The sequence below is a fragment of the Platalea leucorodia genome (assembly GCF_965183815.1).
Source record: "Platalea leucorodia genome assembly, chromosome: 1".
Lineage (NCBI taxonomy): Eukaryota > Metazoa > Chordata > Aves > Pelecaniformes > Threskiornithidae > Platalea > Platalea leucorodia.
In genome coordinates, this window is record NC_138823.1 from 61,505,376 (window position 1) to 61,519,313 (window position 13,938).

The 13,938-nt window shown below is 36.7% G+C and overlaps 1 protein-coding gene across 3 annotated transcripts in view; it reads right to left on the reverse strand.

Annotated features, from left to right (window-relative positions):
• The window catches only part of TMX3 (thioredoxin related transmembrane protein 3), a 31,811-nt gene extending 18,092 nt beyond the window's left edge, over positions 1 to 13,719 (reverse strand). For all 3 annotated transcript variants that reach the window (XR_014229112.1, XR_014229113.1, XM_082320920.1), the window contains exons 1-8: positions 13,661 to 13,719; positions 13,328 to 13,382; positions 8,879 to 8,918; positions 7,458 to 7,581; positions 5,053 to 5,098; positions 3,384 to 3,464; positions 1,879 to 1,978; positions 1,547 to 1,624 (exon numbers count right to left, since the gene is read on the reverse strand). Coding sequence is in view for 1 of the 3 variants with exons in the window: in XM_082320920.1 (XP_082177046.1) it covers positions 1,547 to 1,624; positions 1,879 to 1,978; positions 3,384 to 3,464; positions 5,053 to 5,098; positions 7,458 to 7,581; positions 8,879 to 8,918; positions 13,328 to 13,382; positions 13,661 to 13,709 (573 nt within the window). In the remaining 2 variants the exon portion in view is untranslated. The remainder of the gene's footprint in view (positions 1 to 1,546; positions 1,625 to 1,878; positions 1,979 to 3,383; positions 3,465 to 5,052; positions 5,099 to 7,457; positions 7,582 to 8,878; positions 8,919 to 13,327; positions 13,383 to 13,660) is intronic.
• Between the last annotated feature and the right edge of the window lie 219 nt (positions 13,720 to 13,938).

A 13,938-nucleotide genomic window follows, 5' to 3' on the forward strand; every position in this document is an offset into this window, starting at 1 on the left:
ACTGCTTGCTACCATTCTAAGTTAAAATTCTAATAGCATTTGCGGTTAAGAAGGGACTGTATCATGAGCTTAGTTTTGATGATGATGTTGGCTGAATTGTCTAATTTACTGATGCGTTTGGGAAACATAAGAACAGTATCATGAGTGCTTTTACAAATTACATGCCTTCTGTAATTATTCTGCATTATTTTTCTTGGAAATAAATGTAAAAGCAGTAGGTTTATAATGTAACAGCTCATATGAATGAGCAAGAAGGTGGTAATCCTATATGTCGCTTTATTCTGTTATTTGCCCAAAACATAGTTTAGCATTTTTAAAGGGTAAATCAGTCTATGTATAGCTTATGGCTTGCAAAAGATGCCTGAATCTTCGAACAAGATTACCTAAGGTGACAAAACAAAGCCTAACAGTGAATACTGTCATGCAAAGCCTCATTACAACTAGCAACCAGTGATTTAATAACATTTTTCCTTCTCTCCATAGAATATTGCATACCATCACTACTTCAGTTTAAATAACATTTGTGCGAAATTACATTCAGTAGGAACAAAAGCTCACTGCTTACATCACTGTGATCACAGAATCTCAAAGAGTTCCAGCCTTTTACACTCTTTCCACTGCACGAGTGAACAGTACTTTTCTTGCTCAGCTGGGGTTGAAGTGCAAATAGCAATATTCAAATTGAGGTAGCTTTTGATACAAAGCTTCTGGAAATCTAACAATATACTATTTATAATAAGGCCAGTTCTACTTATGATGTTGGAAAATGCAGGTGCCTAAAAAAATAAATTATGCTAGTTCTCATTCTGCTAATCCCTAACTAATTTCAAAGTCATGCATTATCAGGCATGGAGTAGACTTAGATCCTACTTGGAGATAACAATAAATGAAAAAGCCTCTTGACTTTGCTTCAACACATAAGCAACAATGGTTAGACTAACAACAGTAACAGCAATTTTTTCCACCCTTGTGACTAACTGTAAATAGTTTCCTTGTTACAGAATCCTCCAAATAGCCACATGAGAATTCTGCAGCCAGTAGACTGGATCGGTTGATCCCTGGGTAGACTAATCTTTTGATCAGCTGTACTGTACAAGGTGAAAATAACTTACCTTTTCACCTACTTCTCTGATTATTAGGGTACCAGTAGTACTCCATGCCACAGACCCCCAAACTAGTTATAAAAGTGGTTGGTGAAAAGGCTGTCAGGAGCAACAAGAGATGTGCATTGGCTAAAATTCAAACTATCTACCTTTTTGAGCAGGTTGTATGGTCCACATTGAGTTCTGCATATCTTCTGTTTAATTTTATAAATATGACTGAGCAAATAATTTGGACAATAAAAAGCAATGACAGACTGAAACTTGGTTTGTATTCTTTCCCCATATAGACTCAGAAATTAAATGTTTCAGGGTAATTAGTTTGAAATTTATCAAAGCCAAATATATTGTAAGAAGCCATCTCTGTGCCACCAAAACAGTAAAATTACATATACGAGGAGAACTATACCATTTCTTTGGAAATTGTAGGAACTGAAACAGCTTACCTCAGGCAGCACATCTTCTGAGGCAGAAAAAAAGTACGTATAAACAATTAGTTCTGAAGCAACTTCAATGTATTTTTCCTGCAAAAATACAAAAAATGTTTTTTAATTTCTGAACTTCTATTATGCTTCAAACAAAAGTTTTGTGACACACCTTATCTTCAAAGAGTAATTAGAAAATATAGTTATGACACAAGATTGTAAAAACACTTCAATAAATGTAAAAAAAGACGAGAATTTATTACAAGCTTGCACTTCAGTCTTTTTTAGAAGATATTTTAAACTACATCTGTGAAGAGCCAAAAGAAGTAACTTTACTTAATCAAGCTTCAAACCTTTAAAGGAGATTCACCACCAACATACACAAAAAGTACACGATGTCTCTTCTGCACATGCTCGAACATATGCTGGCTAGGAAGTGGCCTGATAAGAGGTCTGGGAGGAGGGAAAAAAAGAGAAAGAAAAATCTCAGTTTCTGCAAGCTGAAAAACCCAAATAGAAATTCCCAAGAAAATGCCATACAGTTTTTTGTGGTTTTTTTTTTTTTTTAAACTAAACTCCCCAATGCAAACTCATTTAATTTTTCAATTTATTATTTCCGTTTCAACTAAAAGCAAAAAAACCTAACCCCCCCCCCCCCAAATAAACCTGTTATGTTCCTCAAATAGCATACTTAAATTTTAAATTAATATCTCAGCACAAAATGCTGCTATGATGTAAACATGCATGCCATTTACTGGCCACAGAATCACAGATTAGGTTGGGTTGGAAGGGACCTTAAAGATCACCTAGTCCAACCCCCCTACTGTGGGCAGGGACATCTTTCACTAGATCACGTTGCTCATATCCCAGTCCAACCTGACCTTGAACACTTCCAGGGATGAGGCACCCACAGCTTCTCTGGGCAACGTGTTCCAGTGTCTCGCCATCCTTATAGCAAAAAACGCCTTCCTCATGTCCAATCTGAATCTAACCTCTTTCAGTTTAAAACCGTTGCCCCTTATCCTGTCAGTACAGGCCCTGATAAAAAGTGCCTCTCCATCTTTCTTATAAGCCCTCTTTATATAGTGAAAGGCCACAATAAGGTCTTCCCAGCCACGATAAGGTCTCAGTGATTTGAGAGATAAAATTCTGAATGTAAGCACAGCAGTTAAAAAATGTGGTTTTAGAAATAAATAATCTTACAAAATTATGGTGAATTATTAGAGATCACTGATATTCCTAAACTACAGAATTCTGAACAATAATTATGTACTTATATGAATGCTTCTTAATTATATTTAAGAATGAAGGAAAAAATGGGATTCTTTTTTCTCATGAAGATTACTGTCCATAACATTTTGAGGCCACAGGCCACTGTAGGGAAGGAAGAAAAAGCCAACAGAAATTGTTATGAACAATTCTGTAAAAGCAATTTCCTTATGTTGCCAATTGCCGCAACTTTTCAGATTCATAAGCGTATATTAAACTGATATTTCTAAGATAATTTTCAAGTATTAAACAGATTCTGCCTTAGTAATGATGTCTACCTATCAGCCAACATTTAGGTCAGTAGTCTTGTTTCTGGCCTCCATGAGTTTCATTTGTTCCGTTTCCACTACTTTGAAAAGCCCCTTAGTTCTTGCACTGTAAAGAAGGTATTGTGACTAGCCAGTCTCTACTTACTTCTTCCGTGCCACTCACCACCAGTCTCACATGCAATCGCATGTATAGTACATACAGTTTTTAACTTCAGGTCAATGTCTTGTTCTTTTTTAAATAGATTTAATTTTTGGCCCACCTCAAAATCCTACAGAAGTTTTAAGCCACGAGAACCAGGCTCACAGAAGAGTATACTTACCCTGCCACTCTATTAGCAAATTCAATTATATCATCTTTGGTTCTAGGTCCTCTATAGTTGTATGCCAAGTCACCTTTTAAGCTAGATAAATAGGAAAGACAAAAAAAGAACAGAACTGAATCAACTAAGAATCAACTAAGCTATGTCTGCACATGTATAATTACTCAATCTTCACATGTTTATTACAGTCACCTTTTAGCAAGTGATAAGCAAGGTATTTTTTCAAATAGTCAGATAAAAGAAGCGGTCAGCAAAATATAAAACTCAATAATGCAATACAACACAATTATGGAGTAAAAACTTATTTACACAATATCTGATTTACTGACTTCTAAAAAAAATTAACATTCTTTTATGATTATTTTTTTCTAGTGCACAGCAGTCATTTACTTTGTAAACACACAGATCATTTGGAACATTTGCTTATGACCACACAAAAAACCCCATACACCCAAAGCAAACCCCAAACATTCAGCATTTTCACAAGGACTAATTCCTAAGTGGTATAAGACAAATATATAACCTTCTTTAATGTTTTTTTATAATTGAAAAGTATCAAATGACCTGCAAAACCTTCTGAATTTATGTATTAAATTAAGCTTCCGTGAAGTCTTGGTTAGTTTACTGTACTCTGCAGACAGGGGATATAGCATGCTTGCATTATAAGGATAGTCGAGTAAGTTTTACAAATTCTAACAGGCTTTCTATGGATCCATATAGGCTTAGGAAACTCACAGGAAAAAAGTAATCATAAACCCCATTTTCTATGCCTCTATATGCCAATAAAGTTTTTCATCCTTAAAGATTAATAAGCTAAACATCTTTGCCGCCTTTTTGAGAAAACTAACTTAACAAGATTTATTATACATTACGAATATTATTTGCTTAAACAATAACCTGCTAACAAACCCAGTATGTTCATAGTAAAAAGTACTCGAAAATTATTAAGCCTTTATTTAACATGACCTTGTACTGGACTATACACGTTATAAGTAAGTACATATAATATCATTACAGACTGGTATTTTCTATAAATTTTGTCCTCCATTGATTTTTTTTTAATTACATGAAGAAAAAAAAAAATCTATATATACTTCTCTTGTCGAATAACTGCTCTCACACTTCACCCTATATAGTAATGACTACTGTCATTTACATCAGATTTTCAGGTACACTGAAGAGGAGAGAGGTAATTAAAAATAAGAAAATGCAATCAACAACTCACAAAAAGTTAACAGGAAGACTCAGGTATGCACTTACTGCCTGAATCACTCTAAAGGTATCACTTCAATGGGTGCCTGAAATTCCTTTTAATAATTTAATATATATATATATATTTGAAATATATATTTCTATACACACACTTTTACAAAGTTGCATAGCAAACAGCAGTTAAATGAATTCCAAATTTGCTAACCTGCCTTTAAGAATTCTGTTTCTAAGTAAGATGCTTGATATTACTGAATTTCAAAGCAAAACAGTTCAGTAGAAATCAAAGATAATGTCAAAATGAGATCGTGGAGTATTTTTGTTTGGTTGGTTTTGTTTTGGGGCTTTTTTGTGGTTTGTTTGCTTGGGATTTTTAAGCAGAGAGGACTACTTTTTACTGTCATGAAATCAGTGGTAGGATAGATAACTGTTAGAAATTCAATGGGAAGCATCAACTTACAGCTTAATTGTTGGATAGCCTCGCACTCCAAATTCAGATGCAATACCTGAAAGAAATGTGTTAATGCCAGAGTGAACCAAGACTTTCTTGCTCTCTTACCTTAATCTTTAAACATAGTTTACTATTCAAACCACATAAATAAATGAGCCCTGTGTGCAGGGCTCTGAATAACAGTTCAGAAACTATGACCTTAAGGTTGTCTGCCTGGATCAAAACCATAATTGCACAGAACTATAAACAAAACTAGCAGCTCACCTACCGGCATCTTAGTCAAAGGAGACTGATCTAAGAGATATGCATACTAGGATCAGTTTGATTCTGATCCTTTTCCCTCATAGCTGTACTACATAGAACTAGAATGCATTAAAACGTGTATTAGAACATTGAATCACAAGAGCTGTCGACAGGCAGTTAGTTTCTCCTTGCACAGCTCTTGGGTACAGTCAGAACTACAAAACAGACATTTTTTTAATATATTTTTTAAACATCCCAGCCACGGAGATTACTAAAATCTTTTCAACATCATAGAAGTGATTTACTTATTTACATCATTACCTTCACTTGCCGATACGAAGAATGCAGTATAGGCAAACAGCAGCAACTATGCTAGTCCCAGGTGTGACGTATTTCTACTTCGATCACATTCAGTGGACTTCTGAGGCTAACCCCCATGAAAATTCAACTGATACCGCACTGGGTGACTGTTCTGTTGATATAACTGCTGTATCCTCATTCCACACAGCTACCAGAGGCAACACTTACTGGATGCTTTATATGTTCAGCTGTGATCTCAACTCTCTGATGACAAGCTACCCAAAGTTTTTATTTTTCATACTACTTCACATTCCTATTAGGAACACAAACTATGCAGAGCCAACCATTCATGTTCCTTCCTAGTTACGCACGTGTGCCCAGCTGCATTTCCTTCTGATATCCTCAAGATTAAATTACTTTGATTTCAGAGAATCTTTAGATTGGGAAGACATTAAGCAGAGGTGACTGAGCTTTTCATATCCAGATGTTGTAAAATTTCCACTTTCAAAATAAAAGCATGACACTATTTCAAAAGATTTATTGCACTTTGTTCTTCATAAAACTGGTAACAAATCTGAGAACAACAACATTTCCAGGGCACAAAGGTACCCTTGCAGTTTTCAGTAATTTTTTAAATATGCAAAACTGAATTTTAGAACAAAGTGCCAATTCTGTTCTAGGTATCAAACACAAAAATTTAGTATCAGGATGACAGATGCAAATATTTCAGGGTAAGAGTTTATATAATTTATATGATTTAGAATTTTATATACATGACTGGAATGTTAGAGATCCACCAAATCTATTCTCAGTTTTGAAGTTACCTGGTTGCATGATCTTGAAATTTTTAATTCTCCAGACTTATTTTTCCTTAGCAAATATGTATCTTTAAGATGAAACACGAGGTCAAATTTATGTGGTTTTACAGAGAAAGCTACATACAAAAAATTGGTGTTTGAGACAAGATCACTTTGATCTCAAAAGACCAAACTCTGCTATATGTAAGCACAGAAAAACTGGAATACCTCTGAAAAAGGTATTCTGCATAATATTTTATGCAAATATAACAATCCTGAATTGTCAGGTTTAACATGTATTAACCAAAAACATTACATGTATTAACAGAGTTTTATTACATATATATCTTACTTGGGCCCCACTGCCCCCTATGCCTTCCCTCTTAAATATCCTCCTGGTTCAACATAGATTTAAGTGAAATGACAATAAAAAAGCACACTAAAACTAAGAAAATACTGTTAAGCATGCAACAATCCTCTCATGTCTACGCAAACCACTTCTCAGAATACCTAACGTTTTGGGTTTTCTCTGAAAAGGTCAGTATATATGAAAGGCATCATCAAAAAAGAAAGTGTTAAAATAGCTGAAATTGGTTCTTCAACAAGACATTTACAGAGAAACACGGGGAGAAATTGGCTCAACACTGATGTAATGACTTCAGTGATTCCAGCTGGCTTTTGGTGTAACATCTTAAGGACTAGTTACCTGAAAAGTATAACAGCAAGAATAGAAGCACTTGTCCAACAGTAATACAAGGAACCTAAAACTGGATGCTGTCAAGAGTCACACCACATAAAGATGCTTGTGTAACGGTACTCTGAGAAGCATATCAAAAGCGGATCTTTGAAAAGCTTTTACCTTCCATTTGCCAGGAAGAATTCCCTACACAAAGCAGAAACAAGTGTGATAAACGCATACTACAGCACGTAGAAAGAAAAAGATCAGGAAATTGTGCTCCAGTGGCTGTTTGCATACATTTGCTATGACACAGAAGAATGACTTAATAAAAAAAATTAAGAACAGTTTTAAAACAGAGGCTGTCATGAAATTACCCTTAACCAAACCATACTTACTAGAAAAGGAAGTTGCATCCATCTTCCCAACTTTTACTGGAGAGCCCATGTTTTTCATTTCTATACCCACTTCATTCCACACAGGCTCCAGTTTCTTGCAGTGGCCACACCAAGGTGCGTAAAACTGAGAAGCAAATACATTTGATTTAAAAAATTAAAAAAAAAAAAAAAAAAAAAAAAGAGAGAGAGAAGTTAATGAAGAGAAATTAAGAGAAGTTGATTCTATGTTTAACCCTCAAATACATGAGTGAAGCTTATTTTCCAGTCATTGTGTTCTTTAAGTCTTAATAAAACTGCAAGTTAATTACAAAGTTGGAGTAACAAACAGAGCTTTTACGATTTGGTGCTATTTTTAATATGAAAGCACAAGTTTGGAAAGAATAAATTCAATCGCTGTACTATTATACGATTTCTTATTTAAAAATAGACTGTGTGGTAACATTTTTTTTAAAAAAATTAAATATCTTTTGGAATATTTTCCTCTTTTTTTGAAGGTTAAAAGATCATGTAATCAATCTATCCGGGAATATGAATTTATTTGCCAATAGGGGAATATTATTCTTTGAAAGGAAGGGCAATATACATATGTATACTTCCCCAAGCTGCCCTCTGGATTTCAGTTCTTCAGCAACTACTTTTATACAACCACACTGTAAAACTGATCCCCTTTTCTTAGGGCCAAGCAGAGCTGAGATACTTCATTTCATCTTTCTGCCTATGTCTTGCTGCAACACCTCAGTGAAATTAATCAGGAAGATATCGGTGTTTTGGTATAACAAGATCAGGTCACAACTTGACAAAGTTGGATTTTGTTTTACTATACATTACTGATCAATTCTGAATAGCACATATAGTTTTCCCCACTCAAAAATCACAAATCTGAATTATACAATTTGGGAATTACAGTTCATATTTGGGTGAGCTAAGAAGAATTTTAATCTCATTCCCAAACAAGCTCGATCTTTTTAATAATGCCTTGCCTCTGAAATAAGGAGCACTGAATCTTTCCAAATATGTTAGAAAAGTAAAAGAAGCCTCTCATATATTTGATGTTGTAGTGCTAAATGTCTAGAACACAAATTAGCTGGTACTACTATAGAATGGAACTGTAAAAATTCTGAATGGATGTTATCACCTCCTGACTGTAAGTGTTAGGTAATCCGCTTTCCTTTTTTAAGGACTGTAAAATGTAGGATGAAGCCTGTCTGCATCCAGCACTCAGTCTAATTCCTGGTTCTTCCTGAACAATACAGACAGATTGCTTATCCATCCTGTCAGAAGAATTACTGTCATAGAATTTTTCTCCACCATGTATAAACGATTTTCCAAATGATGAAGCAGCCTTACTACAAAGTATAGCATTGTACATTTTGTGTTTTGATTTCCACTAGCAGGTCTTCCCATTTTTCTCATATACTCACATCTACAAGCCAAATATCATCTTTACGGTTTTCTTTAAATCTAGGAGGGGAAAAAAAAAGAAATCAATATATGATATATCTGAAAATATAGTGAAGTGCATGTGTGAAACAAGCAAAGTCTACAATTAAGTAGGTATAAAGCTATAGATATAAGAATTCTGTTTGTTTTCTTTCTTTAGGGGCGGAGGGAAGGAGAAAAGAGTTATTTTTCAGTATTAAGATTGCCCCTGCACATGATACTACATACACAGTTGTACTAATTAGGTTTCTATAACTATTTGCTAAGACAAAAAAAAAAAATAAAATCCACAACAGAAGAACAGTAAGAAATCAGAAAACACACCAAAACATACAAAAGATATTTGATTAGGATCTGTAATCTAAGGGGAAGAAGTATTTTGCAGCTGTTCTAATTATATTAAATACTGTGGTCGACTGTTTAGAAAATGTTGCATTTTTATAGATCAACTAATACAGACTCTTAGAGCATTGGTTTACACTGTTAATCTTAGCTTTACTGAGTGTAGACTAACTAAATTATCTTTAATGTTAACATGCAAAGCAATTTTAGTTCAACCTCCTTCAACATTGTACTATAGGTCTGCCAGTTTATGTTTTTATCAAAGGTGCACACAAGAAAGCAACTTACAGGAATAAGAATGTTCAAGATATTGATAAAAACAGATACACAAGTACTACTGAACACTCTTAATGCTAGACATATGACATCTTAATGAACTGACTAGCTTTATTAACTGTAAATCTGTCACTAAATGCTAAAACCTCTAAAACAAAAATAGAACATGATAAATCAAAGTTCCTTGGTACCTCTTGAAATGTTGCTTACACATTTCACTGAACTGTTGTCACTACAAGATCATAGAAATTATCACATTACTTAACTATTTCTATGTTGAGAATTAAATAAGCCAGAATTTTAATGTAAGGTTTATTTTTGTAGAAGATGGGCTTTGTAAAAGTGACAAGAATTGGGAGTAATGTCACATGCTATAAAATACATTATACAACATTCTTACTGTAACACTTATTGTGAAAGGAGATATATAATTACACAATAAGAGTGTGATCTACACTCTAAGCTAATATCCAATTAAAAGAAGTTATAGCCCAACTCATCAATTCCCAATATGCAGCATGCCTATAAATGGCTCATAGGCAGTCATCAGAATCAGAGAACATTTATTATATTTTATTTCAAGTCGAATAGATTTGTAACGGTCCACAAGGATCTTGAAGAAATGCTGATGCTGGCCTAGTGTTTGAAAGAATTCAGAAATCATTAATATAATCTAATTACAGTGCTGAGTGTTTGAAACTTAGAATTGCAGCATTTCACTGTTAAATTCAAGCCTTTTTTGTTTTATTGATGGCATACCAAGGTTGTAATGCTTGTACAGCAGAAAAGGTATTTGCAGCAACTAACATAAAACTGCTACAGGAAAGCAGCATTTTTAAGTCACAGAATTGCTTAGTCGACGACTTCACTAAAAATTTACTTCACCACCCTAGACTGTTACAGAGCTAATGAAAGAACTAGTTAGAGTCTAGCATCTCTTGAGAACTCTAATGAAGCTCTAGCTAACTACAATTACAATGTCAAATAATTGGTTATGATGCAAGAGGCAGAAAGCAGCTACTGAATCATGAGATCCTGGGCTGTGCTTCAATTTAAAATATCACCTTTGGTTTGTAAAAGAAGAATTTACAATGAAATGTTCTCCTCCCGCTGCCACAGTATGACTGTCACAGGACATTGCAAAGAGCATTAAAGCACTGAGAAAGGTAGACTGAAATCTACAAAACCAGTAGACAGCAGAAAGGAAAGAGGGAAAGAAAGGAAACATCTGGAGGCAGAACATTCCCAGGGAATTTAATAACTCTGGCCTAAGATATTATAAAAAATACTGTCATTTCTACAATAATAATTTTCAAGTTGTACCACCCATTTACAAGCACCTATTTAATCAGCTTCCGCAGAAACTAAAATCTGAAGTGTGACTAAAACGAACTATCAAACTCATTCTAGTTTTGGTAATGTCAATGATTAAATTATTAGACAATATTAAGAAAGTTCAACATACTATTGAAGAAAAACAGAAATCTCTGTACAAATGGGTACTTAGGCATTTTCTGAAGGTGCTGTTTCTAGGCCCTGTAAATACTTTTCTGATTGTAAAATTTCAGTCTCTCTTTTTAACTGTCCTATGCAATTCTCTCTCTGTCAGCTGACACAGGCACAATCACAGTGCTGGAAAGATGATATAGGAGTTGCATACCCTTGAATCAAAAATTATTTGTCTCAAATACATACGACTTCCCAACATTTGACACTACAAATGTTGTCTCAACCTCTACTTAATCCATGCACCCCACTTAATCATTAACGGTTAAAAGAAACCAGCATGAAGCAAAACTGAAGACCAAAGCCACAATTCCAACAGCCTTAAACCAACCCAGTTGCTGCTTCTATTCCTCCCTGTCTCCCTTCTCACCCTCCTTGCACTGTTTCTGATGATTCTGATCCTGGGTTGAGCCACCAATGCATCCTCACAGACAGAAAAATATTTCCTTTTTTAGTCAGGTTACTTATCTACTTCGTTATCACACTGGAACAAGTCAGCAAATATAGCAAGATGAGTACTGATCTGAGGTAGCCAGCAGTTTGATCAGCATAAGCCGACAGGAACCATAGCTCTTATTTTACATCCCTTCCACAGCCCAGCTGGATGATGCTGGGTAACTTGCACCTCTGTTAGTTCTTCTCTGCTACTTGTTTTCCTGTATCCTGTAAGCTTGGGAAACGGACCTGCACCTTGTGCTGGTAGACATTGTTTAGAACTATCAAAATTCAAATAAACCCCGAAGTTTTCAGCAACAGCAAAAATTCCATAATGTTTAGGTATCTATAAAATGGAAAACTTCAAACCTTCACCACTCACTGCTCCCAATCTTTTTTTTTTTAGATTTTTTTCCTGACCTTTTTCACCATTTGCCAATTAGCTAAAAAGAAAAAAAAAAAACAAACCACCAACAAAACACCAACCCACTGTCCTGAACAACTCACCATTTAATTCTTATTCCCAATTGCAAATCAGGCCTCTGCAGAGTTTTATAGTTGAAAAATCCAAGTGTTCTAAAATAGGATTTTCTTTTATCAGCTATTTAAAAAAAGTTATGTGACTACAGAATTATGCTTCTTCACCCCAAAACAGCAGTTACATTTAAATTTACACCTGTGGAAACATGATATGGGAATGTGATGTGGGAGCACAGATACACGCTATTTTATTCACTTAGCCTCTATCTTCAGTCCTTGAAAATATGAGGCATGTTTCAAAAACAAGCTTTGAAAATCAAGTCCAAGCAGTTCATGTGCTTCAGCTGCTTTTTCACAACACTTTAAATACCAGTCAGAGATGCTGATGTATCCCTCTTCAGTACCGCTTCCACACATTCCCATTCCCTCCCCCATAATTCCACTGCACCTCATTTGATCCTATGATTATCTGCTGTAGCTGAATAAGCAATATGGTAAAAAAGTGAATGGTTTTCTGACTGTTTAGCTCTATGATGCAATTTATCATGGATTGAACCCTCATGAAAACATCACCTTTGACTGGCTTAAATTTATCATAAAGCAGCCATCTAATGCCACCTTCTCCTCCCCTACCAACTAGTATTTTCTATACGTTCTACTTCAATTCTAATAATCATGCTCCTTTGTAGCACTTTAGATTGACCTGCTCATCTGACAAAAGAAAATTAATTTGATTTTTGGAAAGTTAGTTTTTATTGGGAACAGCAAGTACATAGCCAAACTGCTTAAGCAAGGCAGTACACGAACAATGACACTACACAACCAAGTTAAGGGCTGGACTACCCATTTCAACACCTCCACAATCTCAGGGCTAAATCTGTTGTAAAAGCACATTTTTACACTGGCATATAATTGGCACTTCAAGCAGCCATGAACTAGTTCTGCAGGCCTCCTTCTCTTTTCCGTTTCTGGCCATGCATGAATGCACTTGTACTCATTCTCCCAACTCCTTGTGGCAGTTACACAGCAAACTCTAATGAAGAATCTGGTTAAACGCAATCAGCTTTTATTTGGGGCAGGCATCAATCCACCAATATATTTACTCTACCACAAAGAAAGAGCAAGGAATCCGGAGAACATTTTGGCAACAGCACTTGTAATAATAGCTTTTAAAAAAATTGCAAAATTAAAGTGTTTCTCAGTTTTATTAATTGCACCTACTTAATACAGGCCACAATCTTTCTGCCATTCCTGCTAAGAAAAAGACAACCTTTTCCAGCGTAGCTTTCTTGACAACCACACCCTGCACAAAGCTGTCAGTCTGGGGTCATCCCCCCCCGCAAAAAGCCAACCAATATTTAAGTAATAAGGCAAGACACCTCAGTACTTACGACTCATCTAGGTCCTCCACAAAACCTGCACCTGATGCCACAACATGTGCAACCACTGCGAGGTAAGGAAAAGCGTACCGTGAGCGATCTCCAAACCAAACCGGGGGTGCTCACTCATGCCGGCTGACAGGCTCACCACCAGCGCGCCCTTCCCCCTCTCCCCTCACGCCTCCAACGCTTCCCCACAGCCCCAGCCTTCCCCGCTGTCCCGCACCTCCCGCCCGCCCCCGGCCGCCACGGCGCTGCCCGCTGGTCCCCTCGGCCTCTCTCCCCCCTGCGCCCACCAGGCTACAGCCCCCAGCCCAGAGCGGCCGGTGGCCGCCCGGCGGTTACCTGCCGCCCAGAGGAGCCACCGCCGGCGCCGCCCGCCCGCCGCTGCCATGTTGACAGGAGTCCCGGCACGGCCGGAAGGGGAAGCAGCGCGCGGCCGTGTCGACCTCTCCCTATTGCGCAGGCGCGGAGGCCGTGGGCGGCTGCGCGGGGCGAGGGAGCGGCCGTTGCAGGCCGGTTTGCGCGAGCTGACGCAGAGTGCGTGTGGGAAGGCGGAGGCGGCAGTTCTGCCTGAGGGGAGTAACGGCAGCCACGGCCTGGCCCGGCCCGGGGTGGCGTGG